This window comes from Mobula hypostoma, chromosome 9 (assembly GCF_963921235.1).
Source record: "Mobula hypostoma chromosome 9, sMobHyp1.1, whole genome shotgun sequence".
Lineage (NCBI taxonomy): Eukaryota > Metazoa > Chordata > Chondrichthyes > Myliobatiformes > Myliobatidae > Mobula > Mobula hypostoma.
The window spans coordinates 100,250,306-100,273,127 of NC_086105.1; the positions used below are offsets into that span (position 1 = coordinate 100,250,306).

General features: G+C 43.1%; 1 protein-coding gene across 1 annotated transcript in view; it reads right to left on the minus strand.

Annotated features, from left to right (window-relative positions):
- myo15aa (myosin XVAa) overlaps positions 1 to 22,822 on the minus strand; it is a 215,240-nt gene that overhangs the window by 96,589 nt on the left and 95,829 nt on the right. The window contains exons 41-46 of the mRNA XM_063059557.1: positions 16,373 to 16,448; positions 11,407 to 11,522; positions 11,195 to 11,313; positions 6,570 to 6,711; positions 4,106 to 4,217; positions 1,911 to 1,985 (exon numbers count right to left, since the gene is read on the minus strand). Coding sequence (XP_062915627.1) covers positions 1,911 to 1,985; positions 4,106 to 4,217; positions 6,570 to 6,711; positions 11,195 to 11,313; positions 11,407 to 11,522; positions 16,373 to 16,448 — 640 coding nt within the window. The remainder of the gene's footprint in view (positions 1 to 1,910; positions 1,986 to 4,105; positions 4,218 to 6,569; positions 6,712 to 11,194; positions 11,314 to 11,406; positions 11,523 to 16,372; positions 16,449 to 22,822) is intronic.

A 22,822-nucleotide genomic window follows, 5' to 3' on the forward strand; every position in this document is an offset into this window, starting at 1 on the left:
ATGGCAGATGGAATTTACTGCAGACAAGGGCGAGGTGTTGTACTTTGGTGGGACCAACCACAGCGGTCTTACACAGTGAACAGTAGGACAGTGAAGAGTGTGGTAGGAAAAAGGGGATCTGGGAATACAGGTCCATAATTAATTGAAAGTGGCAGCATAGGTTGATAGAGTCATAAAGAAAGCTTTTAGAATAATGGCCTTCATGAATCAAAGTACTGAGTATAGGAGACGGGGTGTTATGTTGAAGTTGTATAAGATGTTGGTGAGGCCTGATTTGGAGTATTGTGTGCTGTTTTGGTCACCTACCTACAGAAAAGATGTAAATAATGTTGAAAGAGTACAGAGAAAATTTACAAGGATGTTGCTGGGACTGGACGACCTGAGTTATGAGGAAAGATTGAATAGGTTAAGACTTTATTCTTTGGAACATAGAAGATTGATAGGATATTTGATATAGGGATACAAGATTATGAGTGGTATAAATAGGGTAAATGCAAGGTGGCTTTTTCACTAGAGGTCATGGATTAGGATGAAAGGTGAAAAAGTTTAAGGGAACATGAGGGGAAACTTCTTCACTCAGAGTGTGACACGAGCTGCCAGCACAAGTGGTTCATGCAAGCTTGATTTCAACATTTAAGGGAAGTTAGAACATAGAACATAGAATAGTACAGCACAGTACAGGCCCTTCAGCCCACAATGTTGTGCTGACCCTCAAACCCTGCCTCCCATATAAGCCCCCACCTTAAATTCCTCCATATACCTGTCTAGTAGTCTCTTAAACTTCACTAGTGTATCTGCCTCCACCACTGACTCAGGCAGTGCATTCCACGCACCAACAACTCTCTGAGTAAAAAACCTTCCTCTAATATCCCCCTTGAACTTCCCACCTCTTACCTTAAAGCCATGTCCTCTTGTATTGAGCAGTGGTGCCCTGGGGAAGAGGCGCTGGCTATCCACTCTATCTATTCCTCTTATTATCTTGTACACCTCTATCATGTCTCCTCTCATCCTCCTTCTCTCCAAAGAGTAAAGCCCTCACTCCCCAGGACAGTTACATGGATGGGAGGGGTATGGCGGGCTATGGTCTGGGTGCAGGTTGATGGGGGTAGGCAGCTTAAATGGTTTGGCACACAGTAGATGGGCCAAAGGGCGTGTTTCTGTGCAGTACTTTTCTATGACTCTATAAATGATGAAAGACATATAGTATAGTGAGTGAGAGTCATTCCACAAAGTCAGAAATTAAGATTTAAAATCAGGACAAAATCTACACATAGGTGCAGCAAGCTACATTGTACTTTTCTAAGCCTCTACGGCTCAATGCAAGGTAAAAGTGTTACACAGAAAGGTGAAGATGAACAACAACAAAAATAAACACACTGAGATAGAGTAATGGAATGAAGTGGAAGAGGTGCAGCCGCAGATCAGGGTTTATGGAGAAACACCCTGAAAAGGATGAACACAGGAGTAACGTGAATAGGTAACATAGGGAGGCAGGCGTTAACAGAATAGTAAGAAGTACCTGCTGAAAAGTAATACTGTTTCAGGAAACATGGTTTTCAGATTTTCTTCCCCGGTTTTCACCCTCATCTCCTTGACTCAGAGATCTTCAGTATCTTTCCAATGATCAAACTGGCCACAAAGTGCAGGGCAAAGTCCTGTCCAGTTGGCACAGACAATTTCAAGGCAGGGGAATCTGGACTGGACAAAGAAATCTCAGACTGTGCACACTAAACCTTTATCATCCACACATGCAGAACTGAAACTGAGGACCAGTCATTTCCAATAATGGACTGAGAGCAGGAGGGAATCCCCCCGGACCATCAAACTTTTAAAATACTAACACAGAAAATGGGAAGAATGGCGTACACACAAACAAATCAGAAAGTACAATGGTTACGCTTCAAACCCACCAAAATCAGAAATGTGCTTTCTTAATTCCTCCACGTATATCACCTTCTTCCTGACTACACATCCGTAGCATCGGTCTGAGGGCAGTCACAAATAATCAAGAGAACAGTGAGAGCGGTGAGGAAACAGCACCACTTGTATCTTATTCACACTTACCCGCATGAGGGAATGAATTCGTTATGGGACAAAGGGAAGATCCACTTTACATCAGGGCGAAAGCCAACACATACCCACCACGAGGGGATGTACCCACATGTCCCGAATGCAGGGAGTGAAGAGACACTGGGTGAGCTGAGAGCCTGAATCCACAGTTTCTGAGTCCCGAGTGTGAGTCCACACTCATTGAACTGAAGGGGTAAAATTCACTGATCCCAGGGTTTGAATCCACAACTGCTGGAGCCAGACTGCGAGTCCACACACTCCAAGCTCAGGGTCTGAGGCCACGCTCACCGATCCCAGGGTGTGAATCCACAACTGCCAGAACCCAAGTGTGAAACTACACTCACTGAGTTCACGGTGTGAACCCACAACCGCTGGAACCAGAGCGTGCAACCCTCGCAAAGTATGCAATAAGGTTAAACAAATGATTCTGTGAGAATTTTTTCTCACACAGCAGACAAAAATGTTGTGACATACAACAGAATTTCTAGCCATTGAGCTGGAAACTCACCACGAAACCTACAGTAATTGGAGAGAGTACAGAGAAGGTTTACTAGAATGTTTCCTGGGTTTCATCACCTAAGTTACAGAGAAATGTTGAACAAGTTGGGTCTTTATTCTCTGGAACGTAGAAGGTTGAGGGGGGACTTGATAGAGGTATTTAAAATTATGAGGGGATAGATAGAGTTGACGTGGATAGGCTTTTTCCACTGAGAGTGGGGGAGATTCAAATAAGAGGACATGAGTTGAGAGTTAAAGGGCAAACGTTTAGGGGTAACATGAGGGGGAACTTCTTTACTCAGAGAGTGGTAGCTGTGTGGAATGAGCTTCGAGCAGAAGTGGTTGAGGCAGGTTCGATATTGTCATTTAAAGTTAAATTGGATAGATATATGGACAGGAAAGGAATGGAGGGTTATGGGCTCAGTGCAGGTTGATGGGACTAGGTGAGAGTAAGAGTTCAGCATGGATTAGAAGGGCCAAGATGGCCTGTTTCCATGCTGTAATTGTTATATGGTTATATATATATGGTTATAATTATGGCGAGGTTCTAAAATCAACTGTTCTGTGCACATGTGATGACCCTGGTTTTGCTCAGACCTTGGTGATCACTGGTCTTTGTTGTGTTATGCAACAGTGGGAAGAGAACTGCAACTTCTTTCATCATGCTCCCCCACCCTGCCAACCCACAACACCAACCAGTTAAGGAGCATGTAGTTTTACGAGGCTAATGAGAGCACTTCATGGTGCTTTTGGCTCAGTATCTGGACCCTTGTATCTGCTCCATCATTCAGTATGACCACGGCTGACCCTTTCACCTCAGTGCCTCTTTCCTGCACTTTTCCCTTGATTTCCCCCAGTATCCAAAAAATATGTGAATTCCCATTTTTAATATTCCACTGAGCTTTCATTTTCCTTGCTGGTAGAGAATTTCCAATCCTGAAAAAGAAATAATTGTTCTAATTTCAGTCATGAATGAGCAACTCTTATTTTGAGTGTGAATTCTGGTTCCAGCCACCCCAGCCAGGGGAATCATCATGTCTGCAACTACCCTATCCAGCTACGTAGGAATATTTCATATTTAAATGAAATCCGCTCTCTGGAGGGTATAGACTCATTCAGCTTCATCACTCCGCATCAGACTGTTCTCTTCTCCAGGATAAATCAGGTTACTGTCATTGCAAATATTTCTTCATTAGACAGAGAAACTGGCTCCACACTCAAACGTAAAGTTTCAGTTTTACCAGGATCAAATGCAATTGCAGTAAAATGCTGTTATTTTTGCACTGAAATCCTCTTTCAATAAAGATCACTTTATTGTTGCCTCACTAATTGCTTGTTGCACTTGCGCACTGGTCGCCAGTGATTCATACACAAGGATACTGAAGATCCCTGCTCTTTACGGCCCAATACTCCACAAAAGGCATTGGTTGGACAACCTAGCTCATTATAACTAATTCAAGTGTTCAGATTTAAGCATAAGGCAGTAGCCACTTAGGTTTTTAGCTGAGCTCTAAGAATGAAAAGTTAAATTACTGACCATCTTCCACACGATCTGAGGATTGCAGGCAGATGATGTCTCCTTTGTGAAATCGTAGGAAGGAGCTGTCGTTTGTGATGTGACTCTTTACTGCTACAACATAATTAGAATCCTGCAAGTGGCCACAACACAGGCGGCGTTAGCTCTCTGCTCTAACAACCAAGTTATTATGCATCACAGGGCACGTAACAAAATATTTTATGATACTTTATAAAGTAGATAGTGAGCAGAATACGGGCAAGGAGAAAGCAGATACTGTTAATGTTAATGAAGAAAGACATAAAGAAATAAGCACTTAAGAGGCAATAGAGACCAGGGAAGCAGAGATCACAACATCCAACCTCCCATCACCAGAGAGATTGCTCGCTGATATCTCAATCCCAGCTGACAGGAGAAACACGCTGTTATTGTCAGTTATGTCTGCTTGTGCAGAGCAGTCACACTTTAAAGAAGGGTCATTTCTAGAAAACCTTCAAATTTTTTTTTATTATTTAAAACTTAACGATATTTGAGGTTAAGCATTGTGACCTAGACTATTGATTGGTGCTCTTTAGTCAAAGACTGAACATCCACTTAATATTGCGTAGACAAGTTTTAGTCAATGTAATGAATCAGAGAAATCAATAACCCACAAGTAATGAAATATTAAAGACCAGAAAATCTGTTTTAGCAGTGTTAGTTGGGAGGTAAATATTGGCAGGGACACTGGTCAGAACTCCACTGGTCTTTTATCAAGGGATGTTTCACATCCACATGAGAGTGCAGGCAGTTTTAATTTAATACCTCATTTGAAAGACAACTCATTGCTCCCTCAGCACTGCCCCTTTGAATACCACCCCCAATAGGACTGCATTTATTCAGCACTCTCCCCGATAACTCAATGTCCCTTCAAAACCATCCCCAACGGGACTGTGTTTATTCAGCACTGTCCCCTTGATAACTCAATGTCCCCACAAAACCACCTCCAATGGGACTGTGATTATTCAGCACCCCCCTTTTGATAACTCAATGTCCCCTCAAAACCACCCCCAATGTGATTGTGTTTATTCAGCACCCCCCCCGATAACTCAATGTCCCCACAAAACCACCCCCAGTGGGACTGTGATTATTCAGCACCCCCCCGATAACTCAATGTCCCCTCAAAACCACCCCCAATGGGACTGTGTTTATCAAGCATCCCCCTTTTAATAACTCAATGTCCCCTCAAAACCACCCCCGATGGGACTATATTCATTCAGCACCCCCTTTTGATAACTCAATGTCCCCTCAAAACCACCCCCAATGGGACTGTATTTATTCAGCACTCTCCCCGATAACTCAATGTCCCCTCAAAACCACCCCCGATGAGACTGTGTTTATTCAACACCCCCCCTTGATAACTCAATGTCCCCTCAAAACCACCCCCGATGGGACTGTGTTTATTAAGCGCTGTCCCTTTGATAACTCAATGTCCCCTCAAAACCACCCCCAATGTGACTGTGTTTATTCAGTACCCCACCCTGATAACTCAATGTCCCCTCAAAACCACCCCCAATGTGATTGTGTTTATTCAGCACCCCCCCGATAACTCAATGTCCCCCCCAAAACCACCCCCAATGGGACTGTTTTTATTCAACACCCCCCCTTTGATAACTCAATGTCCCCTCAAAACCACCCCCAATGTGACTGTGTTTATTCAACACCCCCCCTTTGATAACTCAATGTCCCCTCAAAACCACCCCCGATGAGACTGTGTTTATTCAGCGCTGTCCCTTTGATAACTCAATGTCCCCTCAAAACCACCCCCAATGTGACTGTGTTTATTCAGTACCCCACCCTGATAACTCAATGTCCCCTCAAAACCACCCCCAATGGGACTGTGATTATTCAGCACCCCACCTTTGATAACTCAATGTCCCCCCAAAACCACCCCCAATGGGACTGTGTCTATTCAACACCCCCCCCTTTGATAACTCAATGTCCCCTCAAAACCACCCCCGATGGGACTATATTTATTCAGCACTCTCCCCGATAACTCAATGTCCCCTCAAAACCACCCCCAGTGAGACTGTGATTATTCAGCAACCCACCTTTGATAACTCAATGTCCCCTCAAAACCACCCCCAATGGGACTGTGTTTATTCAACACCCCCCCTTTGATAACTCAATGTCCCCTCAAAACCACCCCCAATGGGACTGTGTTTATTCAACACCGTCCCTTGGATAATGTGCTGCTTTCACAACACAAGCCATTGCACAGTGCTGTGCTCTCATAGCAAAGCAAAAATCTGTGTAATTTGTCCAAATCTTTGGAAACAATCTTGAAGCTTTGTCTCACAAAGGAGAGATGACCACTCACTGACCAAGGTCTATTGTTTTTAAAGCTTAGAATTCTGTTGCTACATGACAGGATTCATGAATGGGTTTTGAAACCTCCCTCATACACTGACTGCATGAATCCGACTGAAAACAAGCCCTCACCCACCTTCTTCAGCTCAGTGATGAAGTAATCAATCATACTCTTTATTTGTGGAGCCTTGGAGGAAAACAAAATCAGTTTCTCATTGGTGAGGTTGAAATCCAACATGTTTTCAGAAGGGATGGTGACAAACATGATGTCTGTGTAGCTGTAAAGCAATCATAATGATACTGATTAGGCTGTTTTTATAAAATTATAGCTCTGTGTTTCCAAGGCTTCTTGGAAACTAGGATCCTTGTCTAGTCCAACATGCAGAATTGCAATATACAGTCAGTGGCCACTTCATTAGGTACACCTTCTTGCTAAAGCAAATATCTAATCAGCCAATCATGTGGCATCAACTCAATGCATAAAAGCATGCAGACATGGTCAAGAGGTTTAGACCAAACATCAGAATGGGGAAGAAATGTGATCAGAGTGACTTTGACTGTAGAATGATGGTTGGTGCCAGATGGGGTGGTTTGAGTATCTCAGAATCTGCTGATCGGGCTGTGATTTTTATGCACAACAGTCTCTAGAGTTTACAGAGAATGGTGTGAGAAACAAAAAAAAAAATCCACTGGGCAACAGTTCTGTGAGTGAAAATGCCTTGTTAATGAGAGAGGCCAGAGGGAAATGGCCAGGTAGTTTCAAGCTGACAGGAAGGCAACATTAACTCAAATAACCACACGTTATAATAGTGGGCTGCAGAAAAGCTTCTCAAAATGCACAATAATTTGAACTTTGAAGTGGATACGGGCTACAGCAGCAGGAAGCCACAAAATATCCCTAATAAAGTAGCCACTGAACGTAGAGAGTCTGGTAACTCATAGACAGAATTGGAAGGAATCTGGATGTTAGCAATGGGACAGTTTAAAGGTTAAAGGAGAAACACAGATTGGTGGTGGTGGTGGGGGGAAGTGTGAGTGGGATTGGAGGATTGGAGCTCAGAGTACAGAAGTGAGGAATTTAGTGAATGGGAGTTCAGAGGTGTGGGTAGGCTTATTGTCAAAAGTTCGAGAGTGCAATTCAGAGATTTGAGAGTGGGGGAAACAAAACAGAGATTGGAACTCTGAATTAAGAGGACCTCAGAGGTTGAGTTGGGATTTGGGGGAGTTTGGGAAGATCTGCTCTATACATATATTACGTGTTTTCCTTGGGGATGGTGGTTGCTGCTGGGCATTTGTTATCATTCAAACTAGACAGCTGAGAAACTTAATCAGGAGCGACTCCCTTTGCCACAGGGACATGCTTCCCACTTAAAGAGGAACCAGTTGATGGCAGATTATTATATCTACACTGATGCTACTAATTTCACAAGATTAGGGAGGATCACATCTCTAAATGACTCAGGCACTTCCTATTACACGAGGAAGGATTAACATTGGTAAAAATGGCCCATTTGATTGGTACCCCTTCCACAAGCATCCAATCCCTCCACCATCAACGAACAGTTGCAGCAGTGTGTACTATCTACAAGATGCACTGCAACAACACGTCAAAGCCCCTAAGGCAGCGCCTCATCTTTTTCCTGTGAGTGACCTCATCCTGTTCCTGATTCGCATGTTCCCATGTAAAAACAGTAAGTTTTGTTTTACACACTGTAGCATCTTTAATATAGTGAAATGTAAGACGGGTGGTGGGGGTGGAATCTCATTGAAACCTATTGAATATTGAAAGACCTAGATAGAGTTGATGTGGAGAGGATGTTTCCAACAGTAGAAGAGTCCAGGACTAGAGGGAGCAGTCTCAGAATAGAAGGATGTCCCTTTGGAATAGAGGTGAAGAGGAATTTCTTTAGCCAGAGGGTGTTGAATCTGTGGAACTGATTCCCTCAAATGACTGTGGAGACCAAGTCACTGGGCATATTTAAAATGGAGGTTGAAAGATTACTCGGGGCATCAGTGCTAATGGGAGGAAGGTGGGAGGATGGGGTTGAGAGGGAGTATAAATAAATCAGCCATGATGGAATAATGGAGCAGGCTCAATGGGCCGAATGGCCTAATTCTATTACTATGACTTATGGTTTCATGGCCTTATAATACAAATATAACAATTTATAAATGCAGTGGATTATAGTTAGTTGGGACACAATCAGGACCGGTACATTTTGGCACAATTAAGCAGTTGTGTTAATTAGCTGAAGTTTCATGCAAATAATTAAAAAGGTGTAAGTTTAACTGAGTAACAAATTAAGTATTTAAGTACAATCTAGAACAAATTAGAACACTTCCAATCCTACTACAGTACCTTAAAACTGTGCATTAGTTCCTAATAGTTATCAATAGAGGAATTCATCCAGTGTGCACCATTGTGTTCTTTCGACAAAAACAGCGCAGACACCTAGTGCAGATAATGGACTGCCTTCATACAATACTTTCGATGATTCTTCCAAATGTTCATTTTCATTGTAACATCCAAGATGTTTGTCAATTCCTTCGAATTCTTTGTAGTTTCTAATTTGCTGAAGTAGTGAGATCATTTCATTTACTCTCCCGGCCGTTTCTGGCATCTCCAAGCCTGAATGCTTGAAACCGCAGTGAGCAAAACGGTTCTGAATTGTCTTACTGCTTACTTCTCACCAAATATCAGTGACAAAAATCACTGCTTTTTGAACACAAACACACACACCTGACCCTGTTTCAAAACTTTTCACTCTAATCATGGTCTAGTGTCTTACGGCCAAAGTAGTACACATGACTAACACTAGTTAGAAACTGTTTGGAAATGGTTTCCTGTCCCAATTAAGCAGCATATGTGTGTGAGTGGCCTCCGTTGGTCGTGGTCGACCATGGGTACTGCGCCTCTGGTAGTTACTGGTTTGTTGAGCAGCGTCGACTGTGGCTGTTGAAGCCGGTGCTGGAACGGTAGGCTCTGTCACAGTTGCTGCATGAGTAGGGCATCGTGGAATTGTTGTCTGCTGTCCGCTGTGCTCTGTGTTTAGCTCTCCGCTCCTCAGACTGACTCAGGATCACTCTTTCGCCTTGCTCTAGGTGCTGCTGAAGAGTACCTCGCCATTTGTTGCAGTCATCTGCCGTATCCTCCCAGCACTCGGTGTTGATTTTTAAGGCTTTCATGTCGTGCTTGTACAGGTCCTTGAAGTGAAGCTGGGGTCTACCAACGTTCCTCTTGCCTGTTGCTAGTTCACCGCAGAGGATGTCCTTTGGCAGTCTACCATCCTTCAAATGACGGACGTGGCCCAGCCAGCATGGTGTCCGAAATAAACAAAGGGAATCTTGCCTACTTTTCTCAATTAGTTTTTGTTCTTTAAGAGCTGACCCAAATAAGCGGCTTTCCCAATTAATCTGAATCCACTGTATATTATAAATACGAAATTGTAAATATGAGGTTAAATATAAAGGCTTGGATGAGGATTTCAGTAGCATAGTGGAGTGCAGTGAAGTAGGGACATTGTTGGTAATGTGGAGGCAAAAATTATACATTGTGATGGAAATGCTCGTTTCAGATTCAGATATACTGCAAAGTTTTGATGCCGTCTAACTCAGCCAGGAAGAGGCAATGTATTGGTAACAAGGAAGCAGAATGTGTTAAGGATTGTAAGCAATGGCTTTGAGACAATGGCAGAGGCTTCCTTGGAGGCTTGCTTGGTGTTGTATTGATTACAGAAAACAAAGCTCTCAACTGTTACACTTCTGGAGTGTCAGCCACTTCTAACCAGGATATGAACGGGGCAGGGCTACAATAGTCAAGAGTATCCTTGGGAGGACAGTTGTGGCTGGTGTTTATTGGCAGTAGATTCTGAGGTAAAGTACTTTGTGAAAACAACAACAATCCCTGGTGTAGTGGTATAGTCAGTTAAAACTTTGCTTTATTGCCCAAAAAAAAATCACAGAGGAAGGCAAGTAAAGCACAGCAGCGTCTCTACTTCCTTAGAAATTTGTGATGATTCGGCATGACATGTAAAACTTCGACAAACTTCTATAGATGTATGGCGGAGAGGATATTGACTGGTTGCATGATGGCCTGGTATGAAAACACTAGTGCCCTTGAATGGAAAATCCAACAAAAAGTAGCGGATGTGGCCCAGTCCATCACGGGTAAAGCACTCCCCACCGGTGAGTACATCTACATGAGCGTTGTCGCAGTAAAGCAGAATCCATCATCAGAATGAAAGCACAGGAGGCTCAGGGCTCGCTCCATCAGGGTCAAGAACTAGTTATTACTTCTCATCATCAGGCTTTAAAACCAAAAGGGGTAATTTCACTCAACTTCACTTGCCCATCACTGAACTGTTCCCACAACCTATGGACTCACTAAGGACTCTTCATCTCATGTTCTTGATCTATCTCTCTCTCGCTTATTTATTTATCTATCTATCTATTTATCTATCCATGTATTTATTTTTTGTTTATTTATTCAATTTTTTTCTTTCTCTCTGTAATTACACAGTTTGTTGTCTTTTACACACTGGTTGTCTGTCCAGTTGGTGAGTCTTTCATTGATTCTTTTATGATTATTAGATTTATTGAGTATGCGCACAAGAAAATGAATCTTAGGGTTGTATATGGTGACATGTATGTACTTTGATAATAAATTTACTTTGGATTTTGAACTTTAAAAAGGCACACAAGGATGGGGCATGTCAGCTGGACAGGATAAGGAGAGAGCAGAAGTGTGTCTTTTCTCTGTACCTGTAACTTCTGAGTACCCTCAGGTTCTCTGCTGGTGTGTTACGGCTTCTCACTAGTTTCAGCAGACTAATTCCTTTGTGGGACACTCCCAGAACCTGCACTCCAGTGCCAACACTGCCCTGCAAGAGATTCATCAATCATTGCAAATTTGCATCGCTAAAACTGTCAGGCAAATTAAATGAAGTACACAAATCCAGGAAAGTTGTTCTCACAGATGCAGGAAACAAACGGCAGAAGTACACGTCCCAAGACTCTTTGGCTGCCATCACAATCTTCCTCTTAGCAGCTTCATCTTTCACCAAGGCTGAAACTTGAATGTTGTTTTCAGCTGAAGAAGAGAAGTAAGTCATGTTATATAAGCTGCAGATGCACATTACGTTCGTTCAAAAGGAAAGCTTTTAAATATCAAGGATAGACTGACGTTTGGCTCTTTAACATTTGGGCATTTCACGGTAAATACTGACAATATATTTTTTAAAAATGCTGAGTAGAAGGGATCAAACAAAGAAAAAGCTTTAGTATGAAGGAAACAGGATTATCAACTAAGATACAGTCAATTTAATCCATCACTCTTCACTCTGACCTATCTGTCTGTGACTTCTACACTGCTATAATGGGGCCAAATCCTATTAGGGCATTAATGCCAGAAACTGACCTTTCCATTGATATTCCTTCAGGTCTCTCACAGTTTACTTAGCGTCACTCTTATCTATACCCTATGTTACTGACTCTCCAGTGATGTCAATAAAGCCTCATATTCCTTACCCCAGCACCTTACACTGGCTGTAACTACACTGATCTCCCTTATACTGTCATTTTGCAGCTCCTAGCAGTGGTTTCTGAAGGAACAAGCAGATTATTTTGGCAGGAATCTACCGCAGATGGGGGACTCTCTGGCCGGCCTGGACCCTCCAACATGGCCACAAGGGCTGGGTAGATGATGTGGTCCTACTGGTCTACTACCCTAATGTTTACTCTTGTTCTTCTGTTTTGTCTTCATTAGATAAGCTTCAGAAATAGTACTCCAATAACAAACAAGAGAAAACCTGCAGATGCTGGATAGCTTCCAACCTGATGGCATGAGCATCGATTTCTCTAACTTCCGGTGATGACCCTCCCCACTTCACCATTCCCCATTCCCACTTCCCTCTCTCACCTTATATCCTTACCTGCCCATCACCTCCCTCTGAAGCTCCTCCCCCTTTTCTTTCTTCCATGGCCTTCTGTCCTCTCCTATCCGATTCCCCTTTCTCCAGTCCTTTATCTCTTTCACCAATCAACTTCCCCACTCCTTACTTCACCCCTCCCCCCTCCTGGTTTTAACTATCTATCACCTCGTGTTTCTCCCTCCCCTCTCCCCGCCCTCTAACTCTGACTTGTCATCTGATTTTTCTCCAGTCCTGCTGAGGGATCTCGGCCTGAAACGCTGACTGTACTCTTTTCCACAGGTGCAGCCTAGCCTGCTGCGTTCCTCCAGCACGTTGTGTGTGTTGTTCAGGTTCAGATCTGTATGAGTGCAGGAAGTAGTGCTAATATGGTCATCAATGAGGGAGGGCAGAAACACGGACTGTTCTAAGGTTCCCGCAAGAAGCTGGGAGGAGAAGATGGCGGCACAACGCAGCTCGCAGTGGCCACTCAGGTGGTGATGTCTGTTATCTGTCAAGTAGGGTGCCGTGCACAATCCTGATTTGATGGAGACGGACGTGAGAGCACGGAGGAACATCTGGTGAAACTTCTGAAATGCCTGTTTCGCTGCCGCTGCTACTGTGTGATCCAGAATCTCTGGAGGGGAAGGCCCCAAGTCCTCGGCTTTGCTTGTTGCTCGGCGGCCGGGGCGGGGTCAAAGCACTTGGCAGAGATGGTGCTCGGTGCTCGGTGTCGGAGGCTCGAAGTTTTCGGACGGACTCAGAGTTGGCTGCGGTCGGGTGCTTCCAATGCATCAGCAAGTTTGCGGTGCTTGGAGGTTCATGGCAGGGAGAGTTTCTCCCTTCCACCGTCTGCATGAGATGATGAGGCTATCGGGACTTGAGACTTTTTTTACCGTGCCCATGGTCTGCTCTTTATCAAATTACGGTATTGCTTTGCACTGTTGTAACTATATGTTATAATTATGTGGTTTTTGTCAGTTTTAAACAAGCATCACTCCCCACTAACATCTTAACTACATTCTACAGAGGCGTGGTTGAGAGTGTGCTGACCTTTTGCATCACAACCTGGTACTCCAGCTGCAATGCTGTCGACAAAAACGCCTTGCAGAGGGTGGTTAGGGGAGCAGAGAAGGTTATTGGGGTCTCCTTACCTTCTGTCCAAGACCGCTTTCAGAGTCGATGCCTCCAGAAGACACAGTACATCATTAAAGACCCCTCACACCCTCTCCATGAACTGTTTGTTCTTCTGCCATCAGGCAAACATTACAGGAGCATCAAAACTAAAACCACAAGGCTACTAAACAGCTTCCTCCCACAGGCAGTCAGACTGCTAAGTAGCTGCTCTACCTGACTCTGCTTTGGACACTTTTAACTTGCACTGGACACTTATAACTGATTTTAACTGACATGTAGCTATTGTGTTTTACTATTTATTATTGTGTTTATTATTTAGTGTTGCATTTGTTATGTTATAATTGCACTGCCCCTGAGAAAGACTGTCTCATTCTGCCCTGCAGAGCTAACGTATGGTTAGAATGACACTAAAGTTTTTTGAATCTTGAATCTTTAGTCTTGGTCTGTCTTGTGTTTCTGTGATATCACTCTGGAGGAACACTGTATCATTTTTTAATGCATGCATTTCTAAATGACAATAAACGAGGACTGAGTGTCCTCATAATCTAATCTAATCTAAATGTTGTGCATAGCCTTCCTTTCAAACGGAGCAGCTAAGTGGAGCTGAAGATGAAGTTGTTCAATTTGACCACATGAAGTTGAGAGCAGAATGAAAGTTAGTCACAAAAGTTGTAAATTTTTCATATCTTCCACAAGGGCAGTAAATATCAGCCATATCTTCCCCTCCCACCCTCATTCAGTGTTTGGAAGGAAGCATAACCTTCACGTCTTCCTGATCAGTTCTTCCATTTTCCATCAGTAAATCTTATTCTGGTGGTTTTCTATGCATCACCACTTCCCTTCCTACAAAACTGTCCTTTCAGGTAAAGCACTGATTGACTTGCAATGTATTACATTCAGGACCCACATTGTAGCCTCCTCTAAACTGGACAAACTAAATGTGGATTGGGTGATCCCTTTGCCAGGAAACCCATGATCAGGATGCAGTTCCAGACGCTTATCACTTTAATTCTTCATCATCCTTCCCCCACCCTTATCCCGGGTCTATAAGCCTGTTATAATGCAGCCCAAAACATGCATGAGGAAAAAGATTTCATCTTCTGTCTAATTAACGCACACAAAATGCTGGAGGAACTCAGCAGGCCAGGCAGCATCTATGGAAAAGAGTAAACAGTCGACATTTTGGGCCGAGACCCTTCATCAGGACTGGTGAAAAAAAGATTAGAAGTCAGAATAAGAAGGTGGGGGGAGGAGAGGAAGAGGTACAAGGTGGCAGGTGATAGGTGAAACTGGGAGAGGAGAGAGGTGAAGTAAAGAGTGGGGAAGTTTATCGGTAAAAGTGATAAAGGGTTGAAGAAAGGGGAATCTGATAGGAGAGGACAGAAGGGCGTGGGGGAAAGGGAAGGGGAGGAGCACCAGAGGGAGGTGATGGGCAGGTAAGTAGATAAGGTGAGAGAGGGAATGGGGAATGGTGAAAGAGAAGGACTGGAAGTTAGAGAAGTCAATGTTCATGCCATCAGGTTGGAGGCTACCCAGACGGAATCCAAGGTGTTGCTCCTCCATCCTGAGTGTGGCCTCATTGTGGCAGTAGTGGAGGCCATGGACTGTCATGTCAGAATGGGAATGGGAAGTGGAATTAAAATGGGTGGCCACTAGGAGATCCAGCTTTGTTTTTTTGGATGGAGTGTAGGTGCTCGGCAAAGCGGTCTCCTAATCTATAACAGATCTCACCGATATACTGGAGGCCTCACTGGGAGCACTGGACACAGTATATCACCCCAGCAGTCTCACAGGTGAAGAGTCGCCTCACCTGGAAGGACTGTCTGGGGCCCTGAATGGTGGTGAGGGAGGAGGTGTAGGGACAGGTGTAGCACTTGTTCTGCTTGCAAGGATGAGTACCAGGAGGGAGACCAGTGGGGAGGGACGAATGCACAAGGGACAAGGGACATAGGGAGCAACCCCTGCGGAAAGCGGAAAGGGGGGCAGGGAAAGATGTGCTTGATGGTGGAATCCTGTTGGAGGTAGCTCTCCTCTCCCCCCGCATCCACATTCTACTTGCCCCTTCACCTCCTCCCTCACTACCATTCAGGGCCCCAAACAGTCCTGAAGAAGGGTCTCGGCCCGAAACAGCGTCTGTTTACTCTTTTCCATGGACGCTGCCTGGACTGCTGAGTTCCTCCTGCATTTTGTCTGTATTACTTGGATTTCTAGCATCTGGAGATTTTCTCTTGTTTGCATCTCATCTTCTGACTGGCACGTTTCACCATGTAGAATCAACTTCAAATAAACAATTTCAGATTACTTACTTTCTCTATTTATATCAGAATTGGTCAGTAATGCTGTAGGTCATCTATCTGTAGTATTGACAGTCTCTCTCCCTCCACCAGCACACACTGACCTGCCAGGTAGGTTCAACACTCTGAATTTCACAGCTTCTACATCTTCCTTCATTTACTTTCTGCTCACTAACTGCTCTCATTGTCCCATCAACTATATTGCTTCATCAACGGTTTATCACCCTGGAAACCTTGTCTCTTCCTCTCAGAAATATTTCCTCTGTCAAATTTATCCCTGTCCATTCACTCTGCAGCTTAAAACTAACCCATTTTCTCATTTCTTGTATACTGATGAAGAGCCTTCAGCTTCAAATATTAGTTGTTTCTCTTTCTACACAGTAGGTGCTGCCCGACATGCAGAGACTTTTAGTATTTTCAGCTTTTAATTCAATTTTCCAGCATCTGCAGCTTTTTGATTTTCATTCCATCACTTGTATTTGTTTTACCTTAGAACTCATGCTGGTATAATACTTCCACCCACTTTAAAATTCATTTACTCTGATAGCCTTCCCTTTTTTCCTCATTCCATCCTTTCTCCTGGGAGATTTCAGAATACTGACCGAGTAACGATCTCATCTTCATTTGCTGCTCTTTGTCCAGCCGCACACACGTTTCAGAGAATGTGTCGTGCACGATCTTGCAGAAATTAAAGCAGAAACAGAGGTGTTAAGAAGTTGCATGGCATCTCTACAAAGGACTCTTCATGAAAATTTCCGCCTTTCCAAGCTAAATTCTTCTTTTTTGAGGCTGTAACTTATTCCCAAGGATCCGCTTCTTTATATACACCTTTATCAACTCTTCCTCCCCTTTGACTAATGGGATTCTAGCTTGTAGATAATTCACAAGTATCTCCTATTCCATAAAATTACCAAATTGAATTAGATTTCAGTGTGTAGCTGCAGTATTTGTACATTTATTTGAAGTGTAGATGTTGCGCTATTAAGCTTCAGGCAGTTGAATATTGACTACTGTAACCATAGAACATACAGTACAGGTCCTTCAGCCCACAATGTTGTGCTGACCCCTAACCTGGTCCGAGATCAATCTAACCCTTCCTTCCCACATAGCCCTCCAGTTTTCTTTCATCCATGTGCCTCTCCAAGAGTCTCTTAAATATCCATAAGACACAGAAGCAGAATTAGGCCATTCGGCCCATCGAGTCTGCTCCACCATTTCATCATGGCTGATCCATTTTTCCTCTCAGCCCCAATCTCCTGCTTTCCCTCACTCGCATCCCTTCATGCCCTGACCAGTCAAGAATCAATCAACCTCTCCCTTTAAATTACATAAAGACATGGCCTTCACACTTGTCTCTGGCAACAAATTCCACAGATTCACTACTCTCTGGCTAAAGAAATGACTCCTCATCTTTGTTCTAAAAGGACGCCCCTCTATTTTAAAGCTGGGTCCTCTGGTCCTAGACTCTCCCACCATAGGAAACATCCTCTCCACATCCACTCTATCAAGGCCTTTCACCATTTGATAGGTTTCAATTAGGTCACCCCTCATTCTTCTGAACTCCAGTGAATACAGGCACAGTCATCAAACACTCCTCATATGACAAGCCGTTCAATCCTGGAATCATTTTTGTGAACCACCTTTGACCCCTCTCCAGTTTCAGCACACCCTTTCTAAAATAAGGGATCCAAGACTCCTCACAATACACCAGTGAGGCCTCATCAGTGCTTTATAAAGTCTCAATATTGCACCCTTTGTTTTATATTCTAATCCTCTCGAAATGAATACTAACATTGCATTTCTCTTCCTCACCATAGAAACCATAGAAACCATAGAAACTACAGCACAGAAACAGGCCTTTTGGCCCTTCTTGGCTGTGCCGAACCATTTTCTGCCTAGCCCCACTGACCTGCACACGGACCATATCCCTCCATACACCTCCCATCCATGTATCTGTCCAATTTATTCTTAAATGTTAATAAAGAACCCGCATTTACCACCTCATCTGGCAGCTCATTCCATACTCCCACCACTCTCTGTGTGAAGCCCCCCCTAATGTTCCCTTTAAACTTTTCCCCCCTCACCCTTAACCCATGTCCTCTGGTTTTTTTCTCCCCTTGCCTCAGTGGAAAAAGTCTGCTTGCATTCACTCTATCTATACCCATCATAATTTTATATACCTCTGTCAAATCTCCCCTCATTCTTCTACGCTCCAGGGAATAAAGTCCTAACCTATTCAACCTTTCTCTGTAACTGAGTTTCTCAAGTCCTGGCAACATCCTTGTAAACCTTCTCTGCACTCTTTCAACCTTACTTATATCCTTCCTGTAATTTGGTGACCAAAACTGAACACAATACTCCAGATTTGGCCTCACCAATGCCTTATACAACCTCATCATAACATTCCAGCTCTTATACTCAATACTTTGATTACTAAAGGCCAATGTACCAAAAGCTCTCTTTACGACCCTATTGTGATGCCACTTTTAGGGAATTTTGTATCTGTATTCCCAGATCCCTCTGTTCTACTGCACTCCTCAGTGCCTTACCATTAACCCTGTATGTTCTACCTTGGTTTGTCCTTCCAACATGCAATACCTCACACTTGTCTGTATTAAACTCCATCTGCCATTTTTCAGCCCATTTTTCCAGCTGGTCCAAGTCCCTCTGCAGGCTCTGAAAACCTTCCTCACTGTCTACTACACCTCCAATCTTTGTATCATCAGCAAATTTGCTGATCCAATTTACCACATTATCATCCAGATCATTGATATAGATGACAAATAACAATGGACCCAGCACTGATCCCTGTGGCACACCACTAGTCACAGGCCTCCACTCGGAGAAGCAATTCTCTACCACTCTTTGGCTTCTTTCATTGAGCCAATGTCTAATCCAATTTACTACCTCTCCATGTATACCTAGCGACTGAATTTTCCTAACTAACGTCCCATGTGGGACCTTGTCAAAGGCCTTACTGAAATCCATGTAGACAATATCCACTGCCTTCCCTTCATCCACTTTCCTGGTAGCCTCTATAGAAGAAAGTATAGTTGACATTTTGGACTGAGACCCTTCAACAGGGGCTGAAACGGCGTCTGTACTTTTTTCCATAGATGCTGCCTGGCCTGTTGAGTTCCTCCAGCATTTTGTGCGTGTTGCTTGGATTCCCAGCATCTGCAGATTTTCTCTTGTTTGTGACGTGTACATTGAAGACACGTATTCCGAAGGGTCCATGACATTGTCATGAAAATTCATAAATAGAATGTTCATAAATTGATGAAGAGTTACACTATATGCAACAGTTATTGGTAACATTATCTGTTTTCTATTGAACAGAAGTAAACATGTTTACTCAGAGGTTTTCAACATTACCTTTTGAATAACTCCACAGCACGGTATTACAATGGGTTGTGGTTTGCAGATAAATTGCTGCTGAAATGCATCATGCTCTAATTGGTGAACAATCTATAGCCCTGCTAATGGTCATTTTGAACTCAAGACATTTATAATACAGGTGATTTTAAAACTGTTGTACTATTCTACAAGGCTGATTATGTGTGTAAATAATTTTTATCCTCTGTAGATTGAGAAGGTACCTATGCTGTCATTTTTGAGTTACAGTACTTGTTCGATAAATTCTTCCTTGACTAATCTTTCATCTGGGTCACTTACTCAGGGTTGCTCCTGACTATGTCTGGCCTACAAAAAAATGATGGCAACCTCTCAACTATAACCCTGGGCTGGGGTGCCTGCACTTAAAAACAGATGCTTTATGGCAGACGGCACAGCAAGATGCAACCACAGAATGGAATAGAGAATTTTCACACTGTAGGCTATTGAGGAAGAATTTCTGGTTACGTCTAATGAGATTCCATTGGCCATTCCTGCCCAAGGAAGGCTGTGTAAATAAATTGTGAATCAAGGATGTTTGGTGTAGGTTCATTGAGTGGTTATTAGCCTCTGTGGTTATATCCTCACTGACATTCATACCTAGTACCAGAGGATTGCCACATTCAAGATTTCATGTTTTAGCAGGGTATTGACATAAGCATAGAAGATTTGGTCAATGCATACTTTATGCCGGGACTACAGGGTGCATTTTGTTTGCAAGCTGGAGTAGGTTATGTCTGCATTCTGGTAAGCTGCCAATGAAAATAGCTCTAAGTACTGACGGCAGAACTTCCACCATCACAAAGAAAAATATTGAGAAATTATGGCTTGTTCTAAGAACACATGGCTAGCCTTGAGAATTTGTCTCTGGTATGTCTGTGGTTGTAGTCAGCACAATCTGTAGATTTTACACACACCAATGGGATTCAGCATGGTTTAACATCTCTTTGTCACCCCATGTTCAAAAGCTGAGCTGAACTGTGAAGGTAACATTGAAAACACAATTGTTGAACAAAGGATCTAATTGCTTGGTTCCTTCTCTTGAACAGGACAATGCCTTCCTCAACAAGGAGGGCTGTACAGCTAGGCCATTTGAGAACGAGATTGAGCCTTCTGTGGCCAAATTTGGAGGGGAAGAAAAAGAGCTGGAGGGAATAATTTCTGGCACAGAGACTAGAAAGATTATGCCAGGTAGAAGATCAGGTGAGGGTCGCAGATTTCCAAGGCAAGCAAAGCCTTGTAGCTGACAGTCAGGATCAAAAACAAATGGAGTAAAGCTCATGTGGACCACAGAGTATGCAGCCAGAAAGTCAGGGAGTGTGAAACTTAAGTTAAAGGATGGTTCCGCAGAGACAATCATTGGAGAACAGTAGATAATTTCACGAGATCGAGAGACAAATTTTAAGAGAGGCTAGTTGAAGCTATGGTAAAGATAAACCTTTAGTATTTTCAGTATCCCAAGCAAATGCACAAAAAGAACCAAACATACTAGCATTGTTCAGAAGGTTTCAGAGAGTTACAAAACCTGTGATATGCCTAAGTCTATATACACCTCATCTCCAAGTTAAAAATGTTCAGCTATGGACATCGCTACATATTAATGAGCTCCTGTAATCTTATTAAATATAAAAAATTTAAGAATGGCAATTCCTATGAATGAAAGAACTAGTTTCTCCTTTCTTCCCTATGAGTAATTGTTCTTTCATATCAATCTTACCTGTTTTTCATTCCATTCATTACAGTGGGGAGGTGTAATTAGCATTGCTAGATATATTGCTGTTAAGCTAATTAATTATCAAATAGTTAATGAAGAAGAATAGCCATAAATAACACAAAGTTATTTGCTATTTCACCCAAAATAGCACAATTTATTCCTAACTATTATCTAGTTATCCAATCTCTCACTCATAATGATACCTTCACAATTTGGAATAGATTCAGCCAGTCTGTAAACTCACTTGCGTCACTTTCTGGTCAGTTGGTGAATAACATAAATGTTCTTCTTGATAACAAAGTCCTGTAACCACCTCTATTCAGGATCAGAATCAGAATCAGGTCGATTAACACTGACATATGTTGTGAAATTAGATGTCTTCCAGCAACAGTACAGTGTGTGACGTAAAAATTACCAGAAGTTACAAACATAACTAAATAATGCAAAGGGGGAATAACGAGGCTGTGTTCATGGACCATTCAGAAACCTGATGGCAGAGGGGAAGAATCTATTCCTAAAATATTCAGTGTGATCTTTAACCCCCAATGAAGTAAAGCCTTGTCATGCCTTCTCCGTAATTACATCAATATGCTGGGTCCAGGATAGGTCCTTTGAGATGCTGACAGCTAGGAATTGGAAGCTGCTTTTCCTTTCCATTATGGACGTTTCAATAAGGACTGGTGTGTGTTCTCCTGACTTCCCCGCCCACAATCAATTCCTTGGTCTTGCTGATGTTGAGTGCAAGGTTGTTGTTGCCACGCCACTCAACCAGGCAATCAATCTCACTTCTGCAACCTCCTTGTCACATAGTCCATAGCCCACTGTCTTCTCCTGCTAGATCCCACTTTCTCCAGCCCTTTGTCACTTCCACCTATTACGTCCCACCCAGCTTCCGACACCATTCCCACTCTCCCCTTCCCCTACTTGTCCATCATCCCCCTTTCACCTGGATGCACCAATCAGTCGCCAGCTCTTGCTCCTCCTTGTCTGGCCACCTTTTAATTCTGGCTGTCTCCTCTCTTTCTTTCCCGTCCTGATAAAGGTTCAACCTGACATGTCGACTGTTCATTTTCCTCCAGAGACGCTGCCTAACCAGCCGCATTCCTCCGGCATTTTGAGTCTTGCTCCAGATCCTGTGACCACTTTTGATCCCACACAAGCTGCCTTGAGTTAACATTGTTGTGGGGGAGGATAAAACAAGGTCCATGGAAAAGAGCCATAGCCCTCTTTATTCACCAATAGTTATTGAAAAATATACCACACCAATTCACTATTGGACACCCAATCATATTAGGATTTACAATTTTAAAATAAGACTTCAGATGAAGGTTAAATAAAAGTTTAAAAAAAAGGTGGTCATTAACAGTCTGCAGGCAAAGTCTCTTGGTATCACTTATTTTACAAAATTCCAGTTGCATTTTTTAACTTGATTTATCAAATTTCTAATGGCGTGTTGCTGAATTTAATTCATTGATTCATAATAGATTAATTGTTTCTCATTTTAATGTTTTATTTTCTACCTGTTAGATTCCATTACATTAGTATTGGTTTTGCAGGGGCCGAGCAGGGTTTTTTTTTCCTGTAGAAGGGCAGTTTAAATATAGGCAAAAGAAAATCTGCAGATGTTGGAAATCTGAGCAACACACACAAAATGCTGGAGGAACTCAGCAGGCCACGTCGACCGTACTCCTTTCCTAGATGCTGCCTGGCCTGCTTGGTTCCTCCAGCATTTTGTGTGCATTGCTCAGTTTAAGTGTATTTATTTGGTCACCTCCTCTAATCCTCATCGTCCTCGGGCCAGCCGGTGGTGTAGTGGCATCAGCTCTGGACTTTGAGGCAGATGGTCCAGAGTCGACGCCGATTTGATGGTGCTCAACAACAACATGATCACCTCTGACCCCCTAGAGGGTGAACCTTCGTCGGGCAGGGTATGAAAAACCTGTGA